Source organism: Equus quagga, unplaced genomic scaffold (assembly GCF_021613505.1).
Source record: "Equus quagga isolate Etosha38 unplaced genomic scaffold, UCLA_HA_Equagga_1.0 203_RagTag, whole genome shotgun sequence".
Lineage (NCBI taxonomy): Eukaryota > Metazoa > Chordata > Mammalia > Perissodactyla > Equidae > Equus > Equus quagga.
This window is the reverse complement of record NW_025798627.1, coordinates 1,041,895-1,061,878: the sequence shown is the minus strand read 5'-3', so window position 1 is coordinate 1,061,878 and position 19,984 is coordinate 1,041,895. Positions and strand designations below refer to the sequence as shown.

The 19,984-nt window shown below is 38.1% G+C and overlaps 1 protein-coding gene across 3 annotated transcripts in view; it reads right to left on the bottom strand.

Moving 5' to 3' along the window:
- Positions 1-19,984, bottom strand: part of LOC124233511 (DNA-binding protein SATB2) — a 181,921-nt gene that overhangs the window by 55,992 nt on the left and 105,945 nt on the right. For all 3 annotated transcript variants that reach the window (XM_046650661.1, XM_046650660.1, XM_046650658.1), the window contains exon 7: positions 17,455-17,927. In XM_046650661.1, the coding sequence (XP_046506617.1) occupies positions 17,455-17,927 (473 nt within the window). The remainder of the gene's footprint in view (positions 1-17,454; positions 17,928-19,984) is intronic.

Sequence of the window (19,984 nt, the reverse complement as noted above, 5' to 3'; positions counted from 1 at the left end):
TCCTTTCTGAACACGTGATTCATCCAAACAGAAACCTTTAAATAGGAGATTAATGTTTTCATGGGCTCTGATGACAGAAAATTCACAAAGAAAAGGAAAATGTTGCCAAGTCTAGAGAAAAGTATTATGGACTGAAGAAAAGGGCTGGAGATCTGAGTAGGAATACTGGAGTACTTTGGGCAAAAGCAGATCTATTTCCATTCTACACACTTGTTAGATTATCACATGGAGTCATCACTTTCCATTCCCAGCTAACATCCCTTCTCAGGGCACTATGAGATCAGGACTAGGATTATCCCTCAGGAAGAGCTGGGATGTTAACCCCTGCATCTTAGAACAGATGGGGCAACCCCAAATCGTGAAAAGTAGATGTCAAAGATGTTTCCACTGAGGGGAATATTAATGCGAAGGAAACGCTATCAGATTTGAAATACATGGCTTAAATATAAAAATATTGGCTACAAAAGGAATATACCATCTCTGGTTGGCCAGAAATCTTCAGGGTAATGTAGGCAATTTTTAAAAATAAAGCAATGCATTAGGGTCCAGCCCCGTGGCCGAGTGGTTAAGTTCGTGCGCTCCACTGCAGCGGCCCAGGGTTTCGCCAGTTCGAGTCCTGGGCGCCAACATGGGCACCACTCATCGGGCCATGCTGAGGAGGCATCCCACATGCCACAACTAGAAGGACCCACAACTAAAGATACACAACTATGTACCAGGGGGGCTTTGGAAGAAAAAGGAAAAAAAAATCTTTAAAAATAAATAAACAAATAAAGCAATGCATTACAATACAGGGAAGCAAATGTCACTTATAGGAGTGTGCATCACACAGTTATCAGCACTGCAAGGAGGCGATCACCACTTCAAACCTCAGGTTAGGCAATGTTACTATAATGAACCTACGTGCAGTATGCCAACTCACAGTTCTGCAACTCAAGTGTCATGTGACTTTGGTTAAAGAAGTCTTTATGACTGAGAATAAGATATGCCATACAACGAAGCTAGAAGAAATGTTAACAAGTGTGTGTCTGTGACATGCATGCCCAAGGAAAGGATAAGGTATGACGTGTATGTAAAAATACCCTACTGGTAAAATGATTCTAAGAAAATCCAGATTTCTTGTCATGCTTTTAGAAGCAACGAGTGAGAAACTTGTCTTCCACAAAAGGTTATACAATCTAGGTACTGATTCTCTTTCTGAAATTAAAAGTCAGTTCTGCCTTAAGTTATCCTAATTTCCACTTGCACTAAGAAACCTGAAATATTCATAATGGATTTGTTTCTAAGATAAAAATCTACAAATTAATACGTGGAGAAGCAAAAGAGAAGTGGACCTAAAATCAATACCAACAAGACACTAAAGATTGATATTTACCAAGTTTTCTTTAATGATGAACTCTGCACATAAAGAATGTGTTGGTCTCCTCCTCTCTCTCTCTCTCTCTCTCTCTCTCTCTCATAACTCTAGCATTTTAATAAATCTCAGACTACCAAATTTGGAGGAGATGTAGGATCTATCTGGACATACTCTTTATGATAGTTACTACGATTATACTCAAGGCATCTCAAAGGCAAAGTCTGTAAACTTATTCTTCTGTGAAATTATTTTCACAAGTCATGGAGTACATTATAGCAAAGACCTTGCATACAAAATAGTGAAGTAACAAAAACTATTGTTCTAACAGACCATGGTTCAAAATCCTAAGTTTGTTCATTCTGAATCAATAAAAAAAAAATCATTCCAAAGCATAATGTTTTTATTTGTTTCTTGTTTGGCTTGGTTTACTTTTTTTTCCACATTGAAATTATGGAGTTCCCTCCCCTGCATTTTTTACATGTTGGACGACCTCATAGGGAAATGAATCCATCTCTAAGAAAAATGAAGACAAAGCATCCTTGAAGATGACTGCTCATCAGCATCGTTTCTGAAGTGAATGAGACACAATATTTGTATTTTAAGGGGCTGGTGGAATATACTGTTGCCTCTGTTTCATTTGCCTAATTGAAGATAAAGTCGCAAACCAACAAGGTGGCTGGCACCACCTCCATGTATTACCCCAGAGAATGAGAACACTGTTCTAAATTATTTACTTAAAGCCTCATCTGTGTAGCTGTGGTCCCAAAGCAGATTCTTTTCACCTCAGACATTTTCAATAACAAGTGGCTAGCTTGTGGGCACAAGAAGAGTTTTAGTTGTTTTGTTAAGCCTTTTTCATTTTGGTTATTTATGTGCTTTTAACTATTTAACTGCAATTTAAAAACTATATAGTCCAAATTCTGCAGGCTCATAAATGTAAAGTGAGTTTATTTAGTTAGTTGAAAATCACCATAGAGGAAAAAAAATCAGAAGAAAATCTACAGCAGAACTTATATACACCACGACTCACCCCATCTAATTATCAAGATAAGTAAATGTTGATCATATTGAAACTGCCTTGCATAGAACATGAATTAATAATTTATCTCACATAAATATTTCTAAAGCCCTTGCCACTGTGTTGTCTGGCATTTTAATTATCAACCAGCCAGGCAGGAGGTGTCACTTGGACATTCCCATTATGCAGCCTGAGATATAGAGCATGTGGCATGACACTTGGGCACTGAAAAAAGGTGTACTTTTATGAATAGAAAGGTCATGAATATTGAGAATGTGAAAATTGAGGAAAATTAATAAATTAACCAGGATATTGCTTATTAAACTTTCATATGAGTAACCATATTAAAACATATTGCAAGTACTGAGTCAAGTGGCCATTAAGTATTTTCCTCATCGTAGGCAACAGAGCCTTCTCGAGGGAGAGATTATAACAATTCCCTCCACAGAGTTAGCTGAGGTTATGTAAGACCAGGAAACATGTTGACTGAAAAGGAGTAGAGAGGGCATCTGCACAGGGTGGGAAGACACCTTGCACAAGAGCTCTAGGGTTACAAGTCACCGAAAAAAGAAGGGAGTCGGGCAGAAAGAACCTCTAGTCAGTCTTCTCCCTAGCCTTTCAATGGGGCATTTTGTAAGCTGCATAGTATCTCCAGCAGCAGCAAGGAATATATGAGGTTAGCAGAAAATTCAATGAAAGCAAAATAATTCAAAGTGCAAAACAAGATATAATACAACGCCATCTAGCTTGGTTGCTACAAAATAAAGAATTCGGGCTAATTTTTAAAATGAAAAATCGATGTACCTATTATTTCTAGTATTTTAAATAATATTTATTTATAACAAATTAAATGACCTTACAGTTTCCGAGTGTGCAATTTCTGTCAATGAGCTAACTTATTTACCTTGTTATGATTTCCATATTCAAAAATTTATATAGTTTGCCCCAAATTGTTAGTGTGCAAAATACATGCTGATACTCAGAAATGTTCGGGAAACATTACCATGACTGGCTCTATAAAATTTACTTCCAAGTTTTTGCACCAGCCCTTGAGGCCTTGTCTGGGATGGGTGAGAAACTGCCTTTGATAGGCTCTTCATTTTAAAGATTGGCACCTGAGCTAACAGCTGTTGCCAATCTTCTTTTTTTTTCCTCCTTCTTTCCTGCTTTTTCTCCCCCAAATCCCCCCAGTACATAGTTGTATGTTTCAGTTGTGTAGTCCTTCTAGTTGTGGCATGTGGGACACCACCTCAACGTGGCCTGATTAACCATGCCATGTCCGCGCCCAGGATCCGAACCAGCAAAACCCTGGGCTGCCAAAGCAGAGTGTGCGAACTTAACCACTCGGCCACAGGGCCAGCCCCCAGGCTCTTAATTCTCGAAGAGAGCAAAAAGAGAACCCAAATGGGGGCCAAGTTCTAGGAACACTGAGTCTGAGCCCCTCAGACCTCGCCAGGCCCCCCGCCCCCTCAGGGCTGACGGCAACAGTTAAGGTCATTACTCACTAGATTTTAACAGATATCCATTCCTCATCATTCTCAGACCTTAGGTAATTATCTAGATTAGGCTATATCTCCCCTGATTATCTAGGGAAACCCCAAATTCAATATACCTATTACCAAAGAATGACAGATCAGTCTATTAATTTATTTCTTACTTAAGACTTGGTACAAAGCTCAGAAAGGAATGAAAAGATTAATAAGACAGATTCTGCTGCCAAGGAGTTTACTCTATGATAGTTTATAGAAGCACAATGTAAAAGATGACAAGTGTCGTAAATTCGAGACCGAACTAGTGCCATTTCTGTTCAAAGGAGGGAGAAAGTCTTGCCAATTGCAGGACTCAGGAAAAATTTTGGAAGAGGCAGGACTTAACTTGGCTGGGATTTGAAATATACAAACATAGCACATGGATGTAGAGATAATGGGGAGACCAGGCAAAGGGGAGAGGGAACGGTGGACTGGACAGGATTAGAACATTTGAAGCAAAAGAAAGAGCATGCCTAATCCAGACATAAACAGAAGTTTCTGTTGCTTTAAAAGCTTAAAAAAAAAGGAGTACAAAAACTGATAAAGTAGTAGGAGATATTTTGAAGTGAAAATAATACAGTCCACATTAATATAATTCTGAACTACTGGAGTATACACAAACTAACCAGCAAATATTACCCCCAAAATGAAGTGATATTAGATAATCTGTTCAGCCTTTTTGTCACCTGCAACAAATTAGGCTTTCAATATGCAAAACATCTTCCTTCCAGAAAAACAAATGATCGTGATTCCATTTAATTGTAATTTAATGAGGCATAATTTATTTTTTAAAGTGATATACACCAGGTGTGTACTGAGAGGAAATCGGCCCAGCCAAACCCCAGGGCTTCTCTTTGGAAAAAGCCTCCAACTCACCGGAGACTGTTTTATTTGTGTAAATTATATTTCTGTCTGTGGCAGGTGAAGTGGGACGTAGAAAGGGAACTTGCAAAGTGCACATATTTATTACAATACATATCTTTGAAGTAACTGAGCAAATACTTATCACACAAAGCAAACAATTTGAAAATGTTGGGCTCTGATCCGAATAAAGGCAGATATTAGAATACTGTAAATAAATCCCAAAGATAGCCTGTATATACAGCTGATTGCCACGCTAAGAGTAAAAGCATATGCTTAACACTTCTTTAGGAACATTTAGACTGGTTATTTTAGAGAAAATAAGCCCTAATCCTGTCGCAATCTATCTTAATTATTAATTATTAATTGTTGGATGTACAAACAAAGTATATAAACTCTTCTGAAATGAAGTCACATCTCTTAAGGATGTATCAATTGAAGCCTATTTAGTGAGCAGTACTGAGTCAGGAAATATATTTTAGTTCATAATTATATATTGCTTTAAACAAATAGTGTCAGAACCATCAGCAAAGTTAACAGGCACATATTCCCCCATTTTACAGACTAAGATTACAGAGGATCAGAGGTGGAAGGGGCCTTGGCACTCACATGGTCCAACCTAGCATCCTGCCTCTGAACGTGACCTAGCTATCACATACTTCTCTTGGAATACAAAAAAGAAGTTCCCTCCAAAAGTATTCTTCACATTTCACCACCCCTTCTGCATGCTTATTTGTTAGTCTTAATTTTCACACAATTCTGAGATGTCTCGTCCCAGCTGACACGTCAGCCAAAATCGGGTCTCCTCATAAGAAAACCAGGTAATACCAAATGCCTGGTGCAATCACACAAAAATGAACTCTTAAATTGCAATGGTTAACGAAGTTAGCCAAAGCCGCAAAAGCAGCTGCACGGCTGTGGAAGGTATTGCGATCCCACCATCTGAAAGCAGCCCTAACAGTATCGGCTTCCTCCTAACCTCCAATCTCATTTCCTCCCAGACGCTCCTAGGAGGCATCTCCCCTCTGCTCACGAATATAAACAGGTTTCCCTGGGTCCCATATTCATAATCTATAACTCTACTATGAGCCTGACTGCGGATATTCATCTCTGTAATGCTAAAAATACTCACACCCTCCACCCTCCAGAGCATTGCTTAGCCACAAAGCCAGAGTACTTAGTCTGATTTGAATAAAAGGTATACAGGACACAACAATGACAATTTGATTTTTATTATTAAAGATGATGTGTTAAATCCTCAAAGAAAATGTCGTTATTGCATTAGTTTAATAAAACCTCTCTCTTTTATTACAATATTTCTTTATTAGGAAAGACAGCATATGCATGTGGCATTTTTGTAGGATGGGGGTGGATAGAATTGAGCATCTAAAGGGAATTAATGAATTCTGCAAATATAAATGCATATACAAAAGTAACATTTGCAGACAAATGTTGTTGCTGCAGAAAAGCATTCTGCAAATGCACTAAGAGACTATGCATCTTTGTGTCTATTACCTACGCTGCAGTTGGCAGTCCTTCCTCTCTCCTTCGAATGCAGATGTACTGGTTCTATCTTGCACTTACGACACTTCTCAACTGTTAGATTGTGCTACTATGAACCCTTCTTCCTCCCATTGAACAGTAAACTCCCCGGGAGCAGAATCTGTCATTTAATGCTTAGTGGTTAGTTGGGGATACACAGGAATATAGGGCTCTAAGATGGCACCAAATGAGTATTTTTCCTTTTTCTGAGCAGTGGGAGTCCTATCTCTGCTGAACAGCCAGCAGCAGGCCCTGATGGACCACCATATTAAAAGCCTGACTCACATGTACTCAAGATCTCTGCATTCAACCTATGGAAAACAAGACAATGGAAACTGAAATTCTGGGCCATGCACATTCTACTTTAAAACAAATACTCTATGTACCCCAAATCTGAAATTTATTAAATGAAACACTACCCTCACTGACAGCTTTCTTTCCAGTGTATACAATAGAAGTTCATTTGTGCCACCTGACACATCAGAGTACAGTAAGCATGCAACACCAAGTGAGTGGGTGCAACAGAACATTCTTGAAACCAAAAGTCTGCACTCTCCTAGCTGCAATCTCCTTGTCCAAGCCACACTCAAGCACGTACAACAGAAGAACTTTGCCAAAAACAGATTCCTGGCAACTTCCCTGTTTTTTACCTACCTAATCTGTGCAATGACAGGTGCAATTAGACAAACAGTCCCATCTCGTTTTCCTCCTTACCCCTTCCCTCCTTGTCTTTAGAAAGTCTTAGGTACTGGCATGGGGGGCTATGCACAGTCTAAGTCAAAATTTTCCAAACACATCAACACCAAAAAGCAAAAGCAAACAGAGAGCTGAACAGGTTCTCTTTGGAAACATGTTGCCAGTGGTGTTCTCAGCTCTGGGCACATACTTGGTTTCTACTAACACCTCAAGTACCTGGCACCACGACTATAACATTCACATAGTTCTGGGCCCTGCTTATTCCTAGTTTCCGGGAGTCTTCTGTGAAACAACGGTTGGCAAACTGCCTAAAAAATTTACTAGCTTTGGCTACTTTGTCAAAACATTGGCAAAAATAGTACTTCCCAAAAACAAAACAAAACAAACCAAAAACATACATTTATTGACTATTTCTATCTCAAATGTATCCAGTGCATTCAGATATAAAAAGTAAGCCAGTCGATTAACATACGCGTTAACTGTCCTAAAGCAAATGTAAAACGTTATTGTTTCCTGCTGATATATTTCTGCTTTAACTTCAATCACCTCCAGGGTCCAAAGCACCCGTTCTCCCACGGTACATACGACACATCACAGTACTTATTATACCACAACGGGATTACTGGTTTGAAAAAGTCTGTTTACTCCTTGCATCTCCTTAAAGAAGGAACTGTGTCTTTCATCCTCTGCTCCCTGACAGCAGAAATGACTGAGAACAAAGTGGTTATGAACGTGAGTTATGAAGTCAGAATTGCTGGGTTCAAAACTGGGCTTCAACTGGACAAGGATGAATTAATCTCCCTATGGCACAATTTCCTCACGTGTAAAATTGAGATGACTGTACTTCCCTCATGCCTAGCATAGTCTCTGAATGAATAACAAAGATTTGTTCAATGAATGGATAAATAGATACAAAACTGATATCAAAGTACAATTCTTATTTTAAATTTGCAGCTTCAAATATTCCAGGACCACCACTCATATTTTGCTAAATGTCTTCCCATATGGAAAGCAGAAAATACAAAGAATAAATTTTAAGAAGTTAGATAGCTCAAATTATTTGGGATAGAGGAGAATGTAAAGAAAAATATAACAAATTATATAAAGTAAAATGACCGCATGGATATTCAGGATAGCACTAAACTAAGATATTCATTTTATACTTCAGAAAAGTAAAACAACTTTTCTTTCCTAAGTAACTTTGTAGTCATTTAAAATAAACCTTAATCTGCATGACTGTTTAATAATTATTAGTAAATGATAAAATTCATTCAGTACATCATAACTAACTTTTCTATAATGAAATGCAATTAAACAGATTAGAAAACACCAGAGTGCTTCATAAGTGGGACAAGTATTGTTTCATGAAGCCTTTTTTTTCTTTCAGGAAGGCTTTGTTTTAGAAATATACATAAAGATATAGGTGGAAATGAGATAGAGTTCAAGATAGACACACACACACATGTGCAAGCAGACATACAAACACATGTGCACATGTGTGAGTGTGTGTGTCCCAGCTCATGATGTAGAAAGTATTTCTTTTTGGTGTTGGGTTTTGCAGTCAGAGAAGTTTGAAAGTAAATGCTGTAGTCTATAGTGACAATTTTAGGCATAAAACTATTAGATAGAGCTTAAATAACCTTGTAATTTCCAATTGACTTCAAATTGATTCAGTTATATTTTTCTCACAGCATTTCTGGCCTTTAAACTTAACTCACTTTATTTAAGCAAACACGCACTTAACTCCAGGCCAAACGGTCATCATTTCAATCAGTGGCCAGGAAAGGATCATTCCTTGTCTTTTATTACTTTAAATAAGCAATGGTGAAGAGTATACAAATGACAGGATCTAAAGCTAGTGTTTCATTGTATGTCTCCTTTACTTTTTAATTTTTTTAAATTAAAAAATTTTACTTTAAATATAAACATCACCCAGGGTTTGGGGAGACAGTCAGACAATAAAGCCATAGGCCTTCACGCTAAAAGCGCAGGTCTCTACTGAGACGCACTGGAGGGGAAAGAAAGCCCTTCCTGAGGATGGAGTCCTCTTATCTGTGTGACATGAGCTGATCATTCCTTGTTAGACAATAACGACAAAAGCTTATAAAACCATCACCAAAAGCCAATCTTTTTAGTAAAAGGGGAGAAGTCTGAATTTTCTAAAATTAGTTCAGTAGCTAATTTTTAAGGACACTGGCCAGGGATGAAAGGAATAGATAGAACAGTGTGCTACCATGTTTGTTTCCTCTGATTCTTTGGGATGAGTTTTGTGAAGAAGGGGGTAAAAGTCTCCATATTTTCTTTTACATAAAATTTTCTATTTCAAGTGGCTTTAGAAACGGGGAGAGGGTTATATACGTTTGACAGCTGCTGAGTCAACCTTCTCTCTACCCAGAGCATATACAAAGCCAGTATCTCCTCTACGCTTTTTTGCTGAAATTGCCTAAAAGTTGCTAACTAATGATAGTCTTTCTATGTACAGGAGGAGCTAAAGTGAGACCACTATCTTAAGGACCATCCTTAAGCCATCTAATAACATTGAGACACTGCTATCCTGGGAGATATTAATATTATTACAATCTTTAAATCTATGAACTCAAGCCAGTGATTCTGAAATGAAAGAATGCCTATTTTATGAAGCAAGCAGGGCCATCTTTTCCTACTTTATTAATTTAATGTTGAAATCAAAAGAGGATATATTATTTGCTTCAAAACCCAATAACATGTTCATGCCTGATCTGCAGCATTTCATATTTATAGCCCAACTTTCAGTGGGTGGACTTCCTTTTTCTCACAGATTTCCTTGTCATTTTATAACCAGCTCACTGGACCATGGAGTCAAGACCCCTGGACTTACATTGTGTTCTATTCCTGTGTGACTTGCTGAGTGCCTGTAACACTGTTGAATACTGAGAAATAATGATAACTGAGACCAAAGGTTGGCTGAAAAAGAATTCTGAATATCTTGGGGGTCAAGTTTTCTACAAGTAGAAATTGTATGTATAATTAAATCATGCCTGTCTTTGGCTAACCATATGTATAAATCAAACAAAGGACTTAAAAGAGAAGTTTCTGCCCCAAAAAACTGACTGCTAATACACTGAAGCTCGGACTCCCAAATATTTCAGTTAAGTTTTCATTTTGTTGCTACACATCTCTTCCTGACTGTACCACTTCAAAATATAATGTTTAGCAAGTCCTTAGACATTTTTAAACTTAATAATATGGGTGTGCATATATGATAAACACTGTGCCAAAAAAGCATAACAGCAAAACCCATGTCATTTCACACAAAGACATTTACATTTCTAGCTGTTGACCTTACTGCCAACTTTCCTGATACATCATTCAATCTAATTTTCCAATCTGTTGAAAACATTCTCCAGTTGCTGAGTGACTTCATAAATTATATTTATGACCCTGGCCTTAAGTTTCTTCAACTGATTTGGCTTTCATGAGTAAACGGCAGACTTTTTTGCAAAGTCTCATAAAAAATAAAAAGTAATCAACCAAGTGAGTTCCCAAAGGATTTTTAGAATCCTCTTCTCTGTCAGACAAGACCAGGATGAACAGCTTTCTCAAGCAAGGCTTTCGACAAAAGGTTGCAAACTGGGTAACTCTTTTTCGTCAAAACTGAAGAAGGAGAAAGACACCAAATTAGAGACCTACTGTTACAGAAGAATAGCACGTTTTGCAAAACACATCTGTGCTTCCACAGAGAACACGTTGCTAAGAATTGGCTCAGGAGAGCTACCTGAGACACAAAATGAACATGAACTTTCTGAGTTATGGCATAATTTGCTAGATGGAAAAAAAAACTATACTACATAAATAATGAATGTAGCCAAACTTCTTATTGCTGATCCTTGTTTAAGAATGTTTCCTGAACCCCACCATAAGGTGAGGGGACAGTGGTGCAGAGAAGGGACAAGGCTCGCACCTAATTTCCCTTTTTGGGCATTCTAATGCTCCCATTCATACCTGGCAGGGCATCCGTTCCAATGAATTTAGCCTAGTTTGGATCAAAGCTTCCTCTACTTCATTTAACAGATTTGCTGAGATGGAAGGTCTCAGAGGAGAATGGATGTTAGTAAATGGGGGATTCTGAACATATGAATATGTAGGTCATTGGATTTTTAAATAAATTAGAGAATAGTTTATCTATTAAGGAAGATTCGCTGTACATATTTTATGAAACCATGCTTATTATAGGTCAGTGGACATTGCACAAGTATCCCTTGGTAATATTAAGTCTTTTAAAATACCGTGAGAAACCTTTTCGTACTATCATATGCCTCTGATTAATTTTTTAAGTCCATAAAGTGACAAGGGGCAAAAGAACGTTTCAGGTTAGGATTCATAATCAAACTGTCAAAACGCAAAGAAGTAAACTTAGTAAATAGCCAAGTAACTTATTTCACGTCCATAGGCCAAGTAAGTAAAAGTATGCTAACACTAAATAAATTCAGAATATAAGCAAGGGAAAACATATATGCAAAAAAACAGAAACCTGACAGAGCACTGGTTCTCTAACTTCTCAAAACTATTATTCCTCCAGATACCATCTGCCTCACTGACAGAGCCAGGGCCAGGGAGCAAAGCTGCTCTGAAACTCACCAGAACCACGTAAGTCACTGTTGGGGCTCAGTAAGGATGGTTTCTATTGAAGTCAAGTTTGGGAGACCTCATAGGGCCTCAAATCAAGGTCTGTTTGTCTCATTCTCTCTCTCTCTTTCCTTTCTCTTTCTCTCTCCCCACATTCAATATCCACAAGTAAATCTGGCCAATATCAATATCATACCATTGAGTTCAGGGGGCTCATTTTAAAACAAGCATAGTGATAATATTTTCAAAAGACAATAATACAGTAAAAAAATTTGTAGAATTCTATACTATTCCTCTAACAACATCTTTCTTATGATTTATTAACAATAGTAGCATTTTTAAAGAAAGAAGTACAGTAAAGATTTCTATACTATTTCCATGAGAGCATCTTGCTTTAAACTTGTAAAGGGAGTAGGCATAAAATTGAAGAGATCTTTTATTCAAACTACCACCCCATGGTATAAGCAAATGCCATCTAGGCTAGCAATAGCATTGATGGATAACCTGGGATAAAAAGCACAGCCTGAGATGAAGATTTATTAAGGAAGTACTTCCGGGGCAAACTGGTGAAGGAGTGGGAGAAGCAGGACAGGGAAGGGAAGAAACCCAAGCAAAGCCCCAGCCTCAGCTTATCCTGCAGAGAAAGCTCTGGAGTGGAAGTCACACGTCAGAGCTGTCCCTACTCCAGGAGGCAAGGAGCTGGGCTAACAGACATTAGTGAAGCATTTCCAGCTCTCTGTCAGTGTGAGCAAAGCCAAGCCCAGGAGCCTGAGGAAAGTCCTTTGAATGAAAAGCCAACCAGGAGATACTAGATTTTACAAGTAAAAGCATGAGGTGGGGAGGGGGCAGGGTGGAGCATCAAAAGCAGAGCAGGCATGTTACCTGCCTTGTGCCTTGGCTTCCCCTGGTGTACTGACAATACCACATCGCTTTATGACAATAGGTAACAGAAATGCTTAGAAATGTATTATAGGATTGACTGAATATTGATGACCAGATTGGCAAAAGACTGTCTATCTCTAACTCCAGTAGAAGTTACAACCTCGTCATGAAGTGTGGGTAGGGTATCATTTTATCAAACAAATGCATTTTATGTTTTTAAAAGACATAGTGATTAAAATAAAAATGTATTAAAAGTAAGCTCTTGGAAAAATAGCTCTATTCCCTTAATTATGTTATTTAACATCACCAAATGACATAGTGCCAATGGATCAGATATACAAGGTAATTAATAGTTTCTGTTTGGAGAACTGGCATTTTCAAATGTTATTTATTATGAATTTGAGTTTTTCATCTGGAAGTCTTTAACACAAAAAACTAGGCTGATATGGGCTTTTTTTTTTACAACTCTAGCTTCATTGACAAATGTTGTGCATGTGATTCTGTTTTACACACACATACACACACACACACACAAATTGCTAGATTTGTTCTTGGTCCAATCAAGTACAAATACAGGAACACAAACTGTAACATGACAAAATATGTCAAGTGCTTTTTATTGAATTTGATAATAAGTGAATAATAGAGATCATGAACTATTTTTGGAATATATTCAATGGACTGAGAATATGCTACATATCAGGAAAGCAACTGAGTATAAGACTGATATTGGCCTTAGGTGTCTGTGAGAAATGAATGGTTCTAGGGCCGGTCCGGTGGCTCAGCGGTTAAGTTCCCACGCTCCCCTTTGGTGGCCCAGGGTTCTCTAGTTCAGATCCCAGGCATGGACCTATGCACCGCTTGTCAAGCCATGCTGTGGTAGGCATCCCACATACGAAATAGAGGAAGATGGGCACAGATGTTAGCTCAGGGCCAATCTTCTTCTGCAAAAAGAGGAGGATTGGCAGCGGATGTTAGCCCAGGGCTAATCTTCCTCAAAAAAAGAGAATGGTTCTAATTCTATTTGCTTTGAGGAAAAAAAAAAGTTGAGATTGTTTTCTATCCAAAGATTAACATGCATTTATGTTATTATCCATAAAGTTAATTTATATTTGTTTATTATAGCTGGCAAATTATTATATAACCCATAAACGTCTGATTCCACTCAAAAAAGCCTCAACATTTGGAAAATCCATGGTTGGTTTCATGGGGCATAGTACACCACATTTTCCATTTAACAATGCTGCTGGTGAAACCCAGCTGTCCAGCCTTGCTGTTAGTGACTACAGTATATACAGCAAAAACAATCTGCCTGCTGACCTCCGGCTTAAGTTCAAACTATGTCATTCTGTCAATACCATCTACCTTGATTAGGCTGGGCTTTATACACAACAGGTTATGATCCCAGAGGGATGAAAAGCTTTCCCAAATTAAAAGCAGAATTTTAAAAGGAAATACTCATACATTCCTATGCAGTTTCCATTTGATATCCTCAAGGCTGGCCCATGAACTCAAGCTCATGTTGATTGAAAGTGAATGTTTCTTTCTGGGTGTAGCCATCTTACAAATTTAATGGCAGGAGGAAAATAATAAAACGTGTTCCATGCTTCAATTAGACGTTTTATAACTTGGCACTTGAAAGACGGCAATGCCAAAGAAAAGTCATTAATCCATAAAAATAGACAAAAGAATTGTGCAGGAGAAGACAGACCTCCAGGAGTCTAGAGCCTTGGCAGAGCGTTCCCTCACACCAACACGGTCTGTCTTTTGTCTAGCCTCATTGTGAGTCTTCTCTCATGTGTCACGCTATTTGGATAAAATATATTCTGTATTTGATTCTAAAATCCAAAGTAATACAACCATGCTTTCAATTTTATTCTTAGCCAATGGAGCTATATATATAACCAGGCAATAAAATGTTGGCTAGCCATGAAATGCCTATTCATGCACATGAATGATAGATGAAAGAACACACACACACACAGCACGGCAAAATACAGACTAAAAGATGCATCCTTCCACTTTGCATTTTCCAATAGTATGGAATGGACTTGCTCAAAAGGACCAGAGCGTTTCATAACCCCAGTCCAGATAAAGTGGGCACACAAATACTGCCTGAGTACTTTGAGTCACATGAGAAAAGCAGTGGAGTGATGTCTAGAACACGTGCAGACCTCTGTGAACCTCCAAACTCATTTTCAAATGATGTAAACAGACTCTGTCAATAATAGAATGTATAAATTAGCTAAGAGTCAAGGGAGCAAGAGACTTCACCCCTCTTGGTCTCCTGCCATACCTAATCTGTCAGCACCAAACCTCAAACAATCCCACTGTGTTTCTTCCCTGCTCCCACTCCTGCAGTTCCAGCGCTGCTGAAGCCTGTTCCCAAACCACAGTGGTTGGTTCCATCACTAGCTTAACTTCAGCTGAGGCCCCAACTACCTCACAAATCCTTCTATCGTGAATTGACTTGCTATCACATTCAAACAGTCAACCCATTTCTGGCCTCCCTTTCAACACCAAATTTTGGAAAGAGTAATGTGCAGCGCCTGCTTCTATATTCTCACCAGTTAATCACTCCTTAACTCCTAAATTCTGGCTCCTGTGTTCACCACTCTAATGAAATTATACTCTAAGTTTGCCAAAGATCTCTCCCAACCAATTGCCAAATTTCACGGTATGGTTTCGAGCGTCTCCCTCCCAGACGTCTTCGCTTTCTACACATGGACAAGTCTCAAGTCTGCCCCTGTCCTCCACGGCCTTACTACTATCTCCTTATTCTTCTATCTCCACGTGCCCCCATCTCCCTGCAATTTCTTCTGTCTCTTTTCCTGGTGGGAGCAGTGGTGACGGTTTCTCCCCATCATCCCCCAAATCTTTAAATCTCAGGCTCTGTGAATAAACTTCTAATTTCTTTCTCTAGCCTTGACAACTCTTCTTAGCACCAAACTCCTGTTTCCAATGAGTGCTGCACATCTTCACTTAAGAAATCTGCCAGCACTTCAAAGTCAAGACAGCCCAATCCAGAATAATCACTAAACCTGACTCCAACCATTTCTTTCAGCATCCTCCGTGAGTCTCTGAATAATCGCAGCTTTATGCTCAGTCACAGGCATTATCTTTACTCCCTTCCTCCCTGCCCATTCAGCTGGTTGCACTTTCCATCAACTTTACTTCCACGATGCTTCTTGACTCTGTACCCTCTACTCCACTGCCACCAGCTTACTTCAGAATTACTACACATTTCAGCTGGACATTTACGGCAGCCTTCTAAATGATATTCCTATCTTCTTTCTATCATGAGGGGGGAAAAATATTCCTAAGATCCAATTCTGATTATTGGGTCAAAGCATATTCCCACATGAAACCTTCAGTGGTTTCCAGCGCCTATTAAATAAAGTTTAAAGTTCTTAGAGTGTCCCTAAGACTTTTTTGATCTTTTTCTCTCCCTAAGTTTCATTATCTAGCTTTACTGTCAACTACCAGCTATTCCTGCATTTTTCTAACTCAACACTTGTCTCATGAATTCTTTTAGCCAAAAATACCCTTCTTCTCCATCTTTGCCTGTTAAATTTTATTTATCCAGCAACCTAATACTCAAGTCAGTTGTTTACATATGTGCTGGCCCGCGATCGTTTTCATCTTTGCACCCGCACAGAGCTTAGCTTCCTGACTTGCACATAGTAGGGTGGCTGAACTTAAACCCACTGTCTTCCTAAATACTCACCATATTCATTCTACTATAAGTATTCCTTAGCCCCGACTCCTCAGGAACAGCCACTACAACAATTGCTTACACTCTCCTACACTATTCATCTTACTTCACACCTTTAGTTATCTAGGTACATTTTTTTCACTACTAGGTTGTTAGCTTGTTGAGATTAGCACTTTTACTTTTTTGTTACTCATATACAGGCTAGATTAATGGTTCCCAAAGTATGGCCCCCAGACTAGCAGCATCAGCATCACCCAGGACCTTGTTAGAAGTACCAATTTCTGGGCACCACCTCAGACCTACTGAATCAGAACTTCTGGAATGAAGCTCAGCAATCTGTGTTTTAACAGTGTTCCAGATGATTCTGATGCAGCTAAAGTTTAAGAACCACTGGTGGAAAAGAATGTCTTACTTATAAGCAGCCCTCAATAAAATAAGACATACATAAATAATTTATTCTTTTATCTTTAATATTATATTGGCATATAATTCCCCTACAAAAATAAAGATACAGCCATGCGTTGCTTAACAACGGGGATACATTCTAAGAAATGTGTCACTAGGAGATTCTGTCGTTGTGCTAGCATCAGAGTGTATATACACAAACCTAGATTGTATAGCCTACTACACAACTAGGCTACAGGTACTAATCCTAAGGGACCACCACTGTATGCGTGGTTTGCTGTTGACCATAACGTCGTTGACCATACGTCTTTACGCGGCACAGGACTGTATAAGTAAACTATCTATTACTACTTTATCAATATCTTAAATATAATGTATATTTTCAAGAGCATATAAAAAAATTATTGAAATTATGACATATAATGATACTCTTTTTATAAAGTTCAAAAACAAGGTAAATAATAGATTGGGCATGAATAAATAGTTTTAGAACTAATTTTTAAAAAACAAGGCAATGATAACCACAAAATTCAAGATCAAAGTTACATCTAGGGTAAGGCAGATCGAGAAGATGAGAGAGGAGAGGAGCACATGGACAGAGCCAAGTCACTGGTTACATTTTGGGTCTTGAGTTGGGTGGTGGGTTTTCAATTAATTAATTATGGTCATGCATGGATCAATGGTGATAGTATTTCATGAACTAAGGATTATTAAGTAATCTAATTCTATGTGCTCTGAGATCCATAAAAATTTCTTAAGAGATAAAAAGGATTTAATATGTGTCACAATCCTGTCCCTAGTATTATTCTTAACCACCAATTATCAGGCTTAACGCTAATTGTACCTGTGTGCGGTTGAATGCTACTCTTGCAAAGACAGCTTGGGATACGCTGGCCCTCTTCAGCTCGTCTCTGACTTGCTGGTAGATATCTGGAGAGACTTCCACAGAAGAGTTGGTTGGCTCCGGCTTAACTGCTCTGGGAATGGGCGGATGGTTCAGGAACTGCTGGTTGATGGCTTGAGGATGCTGGTGAGCCAGGAGCCGGCTAACAGCAATCTGTTGGTTTATCAGATGGGCCATAGCTATTTGCTGCCTGACAAGTTGTGGACTAAGCTGGGGAGAAAGAAGACCAGGGCTCATGATGGGCTGTAACGCGGGCACTTGGTTTCGGATTGGAGTACTGTGGTGGATTTGGCTGTGAGGAGACTGTTCGTTGGTTTTCCCCAGGGATGCCAGCTGGTTCATATTTGGTAAATGCATTGGACGCTGGCCCAGAACACAATAGTCTGAAAGGTTTTCTCGTTCCACTCTTTCCACTGTTAAGAGATAAAAATGATAATTCATTTTTATTGGTATAATTCGTTGCTAATATATGTAGTACTGAATTATCATGGTTTTTGTATATTAATGACATAGACATTTTTTCACACCTAGCTGGAAGCCTCAGTATAAAATGATCTTGTAAAATATTACAATAATAGATTCTTTCATAGGTGATATGAAAGCAAAAATTATTTGCCACTTCAGTCTTCTTAAATTCCTAAAAGTAGGCATTTTATTGAATAGCCAAGACAGAAACCACTAACCATTACAAACTCTAAATCCTCTGATATTCCCAATCTCTATCATCTCCCTCATCACCCTCTGCTATAAAAACACCAGCTGTTCTCATCTTCTGTAGTTTGTGGTTAATGGTGTAGTTCACGGTTATCAGGAAATGACAAGGACAACATCTCCTGCCAAATTAACTGCTACCTGCTAATAAAAACCTCACATAAATACTATTATACAACTATGGAAACATTCATAGAAAATGTCTACCACATAGTATATCCTTTTACCTACTCACTTGCTTTCTTCTTTATAAGAACATTTCTTTAAGAAATGGATATTTTAATGATCGTAATATACACCAGGATAAGAAAAAAGCTCACAAAATCAGTAACATTTGCCTTGACCTCCCATTAAATAAGATGCTCTCCCTCTCCAGGTTATCTACTTTATTACATTCCATTGCATTCTAGCAAAGATTGAAGGAATAACCCTGAAAGGGAGAGGAAAAAGAAAGTGAATATCCTATATGTTCAAACATGAGGCAGATTTTTTTCTTCCCCCAAGAATATTTCTCAGGAAAGAAGGAGTCACTTCATAGTCAAATCTTCACCTAAATCTTTGTATTACTTTACCGTATAAAACAAAGGCTTGTTTGGAGAAAACACATTAGGCTGAAACAACTTCCATCATTACTAGTTTTAAATACTTATAGAGATAATCTAAAAAAATCTGTTTTTTAAAACAAAAGTTCCAAACAAATTTAGTAATTATTTCTTACAATTGTAAATGTTCGATATGATTATGCAAAACCTTATTAAGATAACTTTAAAGAGCACTACTTTGGGAGGTTACGTGCTGGAGATCAAAAGAACTCATCCATAGGACAAATGTTAAAATAATTGCTCCCCATTATGGAAATAGTGTTTGTAGTTTTGCATATACTTTACATTGACAGAACCATATTTGAATCAAAAAAGTACTGTCTCATTTGTGTATTTTTGTTTTTGTTGCCCTTGCCTGAGGAGACGTATCCAAAAAAGTATTGCTAAGACCGATGTCCAAGACGTTACTACCTATGGTTCTCTTCTAGGTGTTTTATAGTTTCAGGTCTTATATTTAAGTCTTTAATCCATTTTGAGTTGATTTTTGTATATGGTCTGAGAAAGTGCTCCAATTTCATTGTTTTGCATGAACTTGTCCAGTTTTCTCAATACCACTTATTAAAGAGACTGCTCTTTTTCCATTGTGTATTTTTGCCTCCTTTTTCATAGATTAATTGACCATATATGTGTGGGTTTATTTCTGGGCTTCCTATTCTGTCCCACTGATCTATGCATCTGTTTTTGTGCCCATACCATACTGTTTTAACTACTATAGCTTTGCAGTATAGTTGAAATCAGGCTTTTGCACAGAAAAAAAACAAAATCCACTAAACAAAAAGGCAACCTACTTAAAGGGAAAATATATTTGCAAATAATACATCTGATAAGGGGTTAATATCCAAAATATATACAGAACTCATACAATTCAATATCAAAAAAACGAACAACCCAATTTAAAATGGGCAGAGGACCTGAACAGACTTCTTTCCAAAGAAGACAAAGAGATGGCCAGGAGACACATGAAAAGATGCTCAGCATCACTAATCATCAGGGAAATGCAAATCAAAACCACAATGAAGTACCATCTCACACCTGTCAGAATGGCTATTATCAAAAAGATAACAAATAACAAGTGTTGGTGTTGGTGAGGATGTGGAGAAAAGGCAACTCTCATGCACTGTTGGTGGGAATGTAAATTGGTGCAAACACTATGGAAA